We start from the raw sequence: 8,671 nt of genomic DNA, 5'->3' as shown, positions 1-8,671 counted from the left end.
ATTCTCAGTAGCTATATACTATACTGTTCACTAAACTCAGTATTTTGTTATATAATCTAGTTTAAGTCTCAAAATTAAACAAATAAGGAAGAAATAAGTGGCTGTGAGGTCTTTTGAATATGTAAGTTAACTTTGCTTAGGTTAATATATGTATGTGTCAGTAGGATAAATTATATTAGGCAGTGGGCGCGCGGTGGTCGTGGTAGTGAGGGCAACATACCGCCGCGGTTCTTGGTGTTGACGGGAGGAAGAAGAAGTGAGTCACACACAGCTCAACACATCAACACAACCATCTCTATTTTTTTCATTTTTAGTTTCTCCCCCCGCCATTATGAGCGAGTTTGTGTGGGGCCTCAAGAACGGTGATCTAGACCAGGTGATGGAGGCTGTAGAGAAGGTAAGATAAAGTTAATTAAATAGATATAAAGTAAAAATGATAAAAAGTGGAGTTAACGAGTCGTAATTATCACTTGTTCATTGTAAATTTATTTTGGTTTGTTGATGTGGATATTGTTTTATTATTTGGTCTATGGTTTAAACTAAGATGGAGAGGGATTATATTTTTGTTGTGGCTGACATTTTGTAATGGTGAATATTTTATCTTATTTTTTCTTTCCAGGATCTGTGTTTTTACTCTCCTGTTTCTCCCTCTCTCTCTTTATCATGTTTCTCTCTCTTTCTCTCTCTCGCCTCTCTCTCTTCCCTCCCCCCCCCCTCTCTCTCTCTCTTTGGTAACTGGAGGTGATGGATAACACTGGAATTCGTCGTTCAGTTAGTTCATTTTATAGTCAGTATTATAAAATAGACGACATTTACTAGAACCTAACCTAACCAACCAAACAAACCCACCTACCTAACCTAAGAACATTTGTGTAAAAAATGGAACATTTGTGTAAAAAATGGACGAAAACTCCTTCTAGTGGGAGTCATCTGCTTCAGGATTACCTTCTCTTCACAGTCTGTCACGTTATACAAGATGCACTGTGGATATTTGTCCGGTTGTCAGTTAGGTTAGGTAGTTTTTTTTTTAGACCAGCGCCAGAAAGAAGTTGATTGAATTGAATGAAACTTTGTGATAACTTTATTTACAATCTATTAAATAGATAAATGGAAACAAGAATCCATTCAGTGTCGTTAAGTTTATTTTAAAAGGTTTTTTGGTAAGCTAGTTAGGTTACTTTAGATTAGGTTCTCATACGTTCTGTGTATTCTTGTTTCCATTTATCTATTTAATAGATTGTAAATAAAGTTTTCACAAAGTTTCATTCAATTCGATCAACTTCTTTTGGTGTTAGTTTAGAATAACCTAACCTAACCTAACCTAAATTATGATAAATTGTATAACTTAGCAGTTGCTGTAAATGTTCCTCTGTCAGAAATTCTCATTGTTTAAGTAGTGAATATGGCGTTGGTGGGACGTGTGGTCAGCATGCTCGCCTTGCAAGTGAGTGGACCTCTGGTTCAATCCCCGGGCAGGGTGAAACTATGGGCAAGTTTCTTCATGCCATTTGCCTCTGTCTTCCCAACAGTAATTGGGGACCTGGATATTAATCGATTTGCGGATCTTATTCCGGGGTGATGGTTAGCCAGTGCAGTTGGCGAGTTGTCTGATCTTCTCGGACTATTCCTTGAGACTGGGTCATGCAGCTCGTTAACTCAGGGTGTGGTTGTGGTGTTGGAGACAGCTTCTACACCTTAAACAAATTCATGCCAAGGTGGCCCTTGGGCCAGCCATCCTCGTTACATGAGGGGCAACCATAATTATTTGCTACCAGCTTTACGTGCTGAGATTGTATATACCTGTACAGTATATCTTACTGAAAATGTTCCGGACTTGCGCAGTTTGATCAAAACACCGTTGAAAGCTTGAGGAGTGTTGATATTACCTCTCGGAATATAAAACTAGTTTGCGTTAGGTTGGGTTTGGTTACCCTTTTGCTTGAACTGCTCATACTCAGACCATCATCAGTGGAAGTTAGCAGTAGGGACGGTGGGCATCATCAATGGAAGTCGTCCATCTCTAAAACTAACTTCCAATGATGATGGCTGCCATTTATGAGTTAAATCTCTATTATACTTAAACAATTAACATCCATTGTAAAGTTTAAAGTGATTCTCATTTAGTAAAATTGACCATTGCAGAAAGGAACAGATGTGAACATAGCAATTGAAGGTCGACCACCGCTCTGCCTGGCCTCTGACTATGGACAACTAGACATCATTAAGTACCTACTGCAGAAGGGAGCCAATGTTGAAGTGAGTTACCTTATGTATACAGTAGCTACACGTTAATTATGTATACAAGTTAGGTCTAAATAATATGCGTTGGTACCTGTGTGAATGTCTATTTTGGAGTGAGACCAATAAAGTTAGATGGTGATAGAGGAAAAGTGGTGGGAGGCTTAGTGGTGTTATTCTTACAGGAGAAACACTGTTTTATTATTACAGTGAACCTCCTTGTAATGGGCTTCTTTCTCTCTATACAGTACAGTAGTTCGTTAGATGGGGGTGTTTCATATCTAATGGATCCTTGATATTACAGACTTTCTTTATATACAGTAGAACCTCGATAAATCGGACTAATTGGGGCAGACCGCAGTCCGAAAAATGCAAAAGTCCGAGAAAAGCAAACACCCTCTGCATATGGGGCGGGGGAGTTGGAGATAACACTGCTTGTCACTGAGATGATTGTTATTTACTGATAAGTGTTATATGTAAGTAACAGCAGAATTGTCTTGTGATTAAAGAGAAAACTGTATACTGTACAGTACTATAAAGATAAAAATAAGTACTGTACAAATAAGTGTAGGAGTATATTGTACGTGGAAGACGAATGTTTATCTGGGAGCAACTGGCAGAGTGGAGGGGGGGGGGGAGCATGGGTGGGTACTCCTTCCCCCCCTCTCCCCCAAGGTTCCTTTAACTTTTCTTTATGCAATTTCACCAATTTCTCATATAATTTAGGATCATTTGGTTGCCAACAGTGTGTAACAGAGACGTGATCGATCACCCAAGCGGCTAACTAGCCAATCAAAGGTGAAGAGGATAAAAGTACTGTAACTTTCCTAAAAAAAGAATCCCACAAAGAGCAAACAGCTGATTGGCTTACCACAGTGTCAGACTTCAACACTTAGTAAATTAGTACAGCATAGTTGTGTATTTATCATCACTTAATAAATACTATTGTAGTGTGAAGTATTATGCATCTGTATATACACTGGTTTATTCATTAATCATTTGTCTAAGTACAAGTAGCCAAACTGAGTCATCATATAACACTCAAAGGTAGTAAATAACGTTTTTAAGAAGGTATCTTCATTATACAGTGTGTTATATTGACCCCTGTTGTAAGCTGGTCTACTGAAGGTTCACACAACACATCTGGTTAAAGCACCTTCTGATAAGCTCAGGAGTATTACAAATTACATACAGTATTGTATTATTTCTCTAATACTGAAGATGTTATATTTATCTTGATGAACCATAAACCTGACTAATGTGGCAACACCCGATCAGCCCCAGTCTGCGTACATACTCAAGTGTCATAGTTCTCAGTTGGCTTATAGCAAATATTATTAGACCACTGTAGAGTATTCAGTAAGTGTTGTTCTTTTCATTAGATTTATTTTTATTTATTGGGTATTTCTAGTGACTAGATTATTTCAGAGTCCAAAAAAGGCGAATTTATCGAGGTTTTACTGTAATCCTTTAAATAGAGGTTCTGCTGTACTGTACCGTAATTGTGACATCCATTTATTATTTTTATGAATTTCTTTTTTGTCAACAGTCAACGGACAAGCACGGGATCACTGCACTATTAGCGGCCATCTGGGAAGGACATACACAATGCGTCAAGGTGTTGCTGGAGGCTGTAAGTGATACTGTATATTGACTCTTCCCTCACGAGTTGATGCCTTGCCCTCATGTTTAAGGAGGTAGATTATGGGGTGTGGGTGGGTGTTTGGGGATGTGGTGTGGGAGAAGGTGTGGGTGTGTGTAGTGTGTAGGCTTATTTGTACATTGTATCTCATTTCATTGGACATAGGAGTTTACAGTCACCTGGGAGGCTGAGTAGTTGGTGGTGGTACTGTGTTGTTTGTGGTCCTTATAGGGTGTTAATGTTCTCTCTTCATTCACAGGATGTCAGGGTAACACACACACACACACACACAATATCATTCATCCATTTATCATTATTCCTATGAAGATGACATTTAACCTGTTTCTGATATGACTTGTTTACTTCCAGGGAGCCGACAAGAACGGCACAGCACCGGACGGCACGAGTTACCTGGACGCCGCAGAGAAGGACGAGATTAAGGAACTACTGAGATAAACCAGACTCGGTAGTAGACGGTAAAGGTGCGTGAGACGTCCTCTGCACGGTGATGGTCAACTGCTGTACTGGAGAGGAGAGGTGTTGTGTGGTGTAGTGAGTCTTCTGTGTACGGTGGTGGTAGAGCAGTGTATAGCGTACGGTACCAGCTGGGTTGTGTATAACAGGTATACTTTTTGCCGTGCACTCCTACATTTCTTGGGCATTGATGGTGACTTTTGGAACCGGCAAGGGATCAACGTCGACATAAATGAGCCGGCTCGATCGAGGAATGTTGAGGTTTAGGGTGTCGGAGCCTTCTGATGTTTCTACAAAATTGGCGGCAGATTTAATTGACTTATCCTGACAAACTTAAAAAATCATTGTGACGGCAAAGTATATGTACGTAGTTTACCACGAACCTCAGAAATAATTTTATTTGCTCAAATTTTTATGATGTGAAGTAGGATGATGATAAATTTCATAACGGTGGTGAAATTTGGTTGAAACACTGAAGGATTTATATGACTATTGTATCCTATCATGGTTCTATGTTCTCTACTGGGTAAAAAAAAATGTGCTCTACCGGGATTAATACATTGCCGTCCAAAAGGAAGAATTTGAGGCTAAGTTCACACCAAAACCATTGTATCATTAACACCCTTTGTATTAAGCCCAATTAAAACTCAATAAATCTTTCAACAGTTTAAAAAATTATTAATTTGTTTAGTGGAATTAATGATTTGATGATTTGTGTGAAGCAATGAGTTACAGTAGTGGCTAGTGATAGGAGAGAGAGAGTTGTGCAGCTTAATGGGTGTTTACTGTATGCTACAAATTATTTATTAACACGGCAATCCACTGTACACCTGCTATTGAGTCGTGACAGCTATTGAGTCGTGAAAAAACTTTTAATGTGCAGTATTTAGTTATCAAGTAATTGGGTTAAATAATGTTTAATAAGTTATCAGGTAATTGGGTTAAATAATTTTTCCAACATCAGACTTGGTAAATATTTTTGTTGTTGATACGGTACTGCACGAACCACCGACTGGCTTTGTGGCAGGTTCTTGTGTGAGGTTCTTAAGTAAAACCCCCAACGGTGCAGTGTACGGTACTTCTCGCCCACCGTATAACAACCCAAGTCGGTGAAAAACAACGAAAATTTCTATTAATTATTCCCGAATTCTTCACAACGTGGGTGTGACTCTTAACTCGGACGATCTATACGTTTACATAAGTTTATCCTCAGAATCTAACCAGAGGCTGGGGAATTATTTTGTTGGGTGACCAGTGACCACTCCATACATCAACTCTTGAATTGATAAAGTGTTTAAGATGATTACAGTATCTGGGAGTAAAGAAAGGTTAGTTAGTGAAATGATTATAAAGTTACTGAAGGAGGGCACAAAGGCTCAATGACAACAGTTTGAAAACAAGTTTCCCTGTGATGTAGACTCATGTGGAGAGAACTTCTTCCTCTTACAGGAACACACAGTAAGGGATGACAGTGTACACTACACAATAGAGAACAAAAACACAGTGTACTGTACACAAGAGGGAACAAGAACACAGTGTACAGTACATAAGAGAGAACAAGAACACACAGTACAGTACAAGACACACAGTGTTTGGATCACCACTATGGTAAAAGACAATATACTGGATACAGTATCAGGGTATCGGTCTCCTTAGCTTACTTACCTACATGCTTCAGATGGGTGGGTGGGACGGGATAGTCATAAGAACATAACCAACTTGTGATCGGCCCCTTGTACCGGATCGGGATTAAACTTTGTGATGTAGTTTGTAGGGATTTGTACATAGGCTAACTATTGTACTACGCTGCCAGTCACTCACAACAAAAAAAATGGAAAATACTTTCCTTTTAATCTTCATAAAAAAATTAGCACAAGTAGACTACGCGTTGCTTATGATCACCTGCGTTTTGCTTTTGTACGTGATGCAGTCGCCAGATGTTGGACTTTGAAACACTGTAAATTTACCCGAGTGACTGTAGGGAGGGTTGAGGAGACATCACAACACTCCTATTATGTATAACATGACATAGCAGTGTTTGTAACTCAGCATTAAACAGCACATATTATTATTTTCAACTGTTTCACCTCTTGAATTGTAAGGTTGGCATTGTAACTCGGTTGGTGATGTGATACTGCAGTACCCGCATCAGGCAGGTGAACTTATACACAGTACTGTCTACGTGAGAGGTACTGTACTCGGGCCCATTGGCAAGAAAGGGTAAAAGTCTGTGCAAGTATCAAACATAATTCTTTAAGTGGTTAGTGTAGACTCGGCTACTGATTAATTTCTCTCCCCCCCCCATTGTTATTTAGGTGAATGTGAGGCAGTGTTCCGTTGTAGTCGTGTTAGCCTCGTGGAGATTCTTGTGTCTATTTTTACACTCCTCGGAGAGATTGAAGCCTTTTTAATGAGGTCGTGGCTCTGGGCTCGAGTCTGGCTACTATATTATTTTTACTAGAGGCAGAGGCGGGTGTGTCAGGGTTAAGGTATACTCGCTCCAAAAAGTATCTTTACGATTTTGTGAGAGATTACATGACAACAGACAGAGGATTTTGACAACCCTACTGAGACAACAGGAGTTGCATGTGTACAATATAACAGTCTTTTGTATGAACACTAAACATAAAATCATACGTGTAGGTCTGGCTGCCTGCTGTCATAAACAGTCACTTTCTACAGAGGCTATGACACACATATACACCTTCTTGCTCGCTAGTAAGAATAACACAAGAGCTAAATTGGGGTTAAAGAGCTGCAGCCCTTTTTTTAATAAACTATTCCTGCCCTGGTTCACTGATTTGACCAGCCTAGTAGACATGCTCACCCACACACACCAACTTGAACCCCTCCCACCTCCTAGGACCCTATATCCTTAAAGTTAGCTATCTGACAGCATCTTCCATGGTCTTGAGTTGCTTGCCGTCACTTACGCTTAGCCGCCTCAAACTCTGCTCGTGTCTCTGTGCTTTGCTTAACGGGACACAACATAATGCTTTGATAGGTACAGTACAGGCTCTTTTTATTCCTTTCCTCTCTTTTTTCCTCCTTTCTCTCCCCTCTACCTTCTTTCCTTTTATTTTCTCTCCATTCTCTTTGTTTCTCCCTTCATACCTTCTTTCCTCTCTCTCCCATCTTTCCTCCTTTCTCTTCCCTCTATCCTCTTGTTACCACTGTCAGTGCTGTAAATGCTTGCTCTTCCATCACAGTAGCAAGCCATCAACACAAACCTTACAAGGCAATGTCTGCTTCTGGGTCACACTGAGAGGTGTAACGAGGTTCTCAGAAAAATATATACACACTGGCTTACAGATTTGCGTGGAGATCACCTCATGAGTGCTCACGTAACAGCAGCAATTTTGTCCTCACTTGTGGGATGCCTTGCACATCAACAAGTGAGGAAAATTTTGCTGTTCTAGTACTTGTTTTCACTTGATGTGTGAGGTCACCTATAAGTGAAAACAATGTTGCTTTAATAAGACAAACATTCATAATATCTCTATAAAAATATGTTAGGCAGTGTGTATACATTTTTCTGAGACACCTTGTATGTGGTCAGTAGTTATTACACTTAGGAATCGAGCGACTACGGTAAAGCCAAATTTGCAGGGATTATAATGTGGTACAGTATAGTAGAACACTTGGTAGATTATTACAACATATACAGTACAGAGAGTTGGAACTTGGGGGGGAGAGGAATGTGAGATGGCATGACATTTGCCCCCCAAAAATAAAAAAATAAAATAAAAAAATTTCTCCCTCATTTTGGACACCAGGTCGCAAAACCTTTTTTTTATAAGTCTGCAGATTTGATTCCTTTCTTGAGGTAATAACAGTTGGTTCCTTGCTCTTCTTCTTCCTTCAGACTTGACTTATCAAATGATTCCACTAACTTAAGCTGTTGTTATAGACAGATATAAGTGAATGGAGTTCAGTTGACGTGTCAGTTATACTGTACTGTACATTATTGTGGACACCTAAACCATCTTAAACTCAGACTAATGGAAGACACTCAATATACCCTCCAAGAGGCTACTCTTAGCAAGATCATATAATCTTTTTGTGTGAAGGATTTTATCACTTGTTGAAATGTGAAAAGTACGATAATTTTGTAGCGTTGTGTAATATTCCCGATCAGACTCTGTACGGCCGGGCTAAGATTGTATTTTTCAATGATTCTTAAATCTAATTTTTTCTCCAAAGTAACTGGTATATATATATATACAGACTTCATATACAGTTGCATTAGGTCTATATGGTGGTGAGAAGTATACAGTACTTGTGGCATATCTGTCAATGTTTGGTGTGAAGCGCTCT

The 8,671-nt window shown here is 39.4% G+C and overlaps 1 protein-coding gene across 1 annotated transcript; it reads left to right on the top strand.

Moving 5' to 3' along the window:
* Nucleotides 1-225: 225 nt before the first annotated feature.
* On the top strand, nt 226-6,635 carry LOC121879737 (myotrophin-like). The gene is made up of 4 exons (XM_042386504.1): nt 226-397; nt 2,143-2,256; nt 3,788-3,871; nt 4,250-6,635. Exons 1-4 carry the CDS (start codon nt 332-334, stop codon nt 4,334-4,336), a joined length of 351 nt encoding a protein of 116 aa, XP_042242438.1. The 5' UTR covers nt 226-331; the 3' UTR covers nt 4,337-6,635.
* The last annotated feature ends 2,036 nt before the right edge of the window (nt 6,636-8,671 follow it).

Source organism: Homarus americanus, unplaced genomic scaffold, assembly GCF_018991925.1.
Source record: "Homarus americanus isolate GMGI-L3 unplaced genomic scaffold, GMGI_Hamer_2.0 scaffold42643, whole genome shotgun sequence".
NCBI classification, from domain to species: domain Eukaryota; kingdom Metazoa; phylum Arthropoda; class Malacostraca; order Decapoda; family Nephropidae; genus Homarus; species Homarus americanus.
The sequence above is the reverse complement of the archived record's forward strand: the minus strand, read 5'-3'. Positions and strand labels throughout refer to the sequence as shown.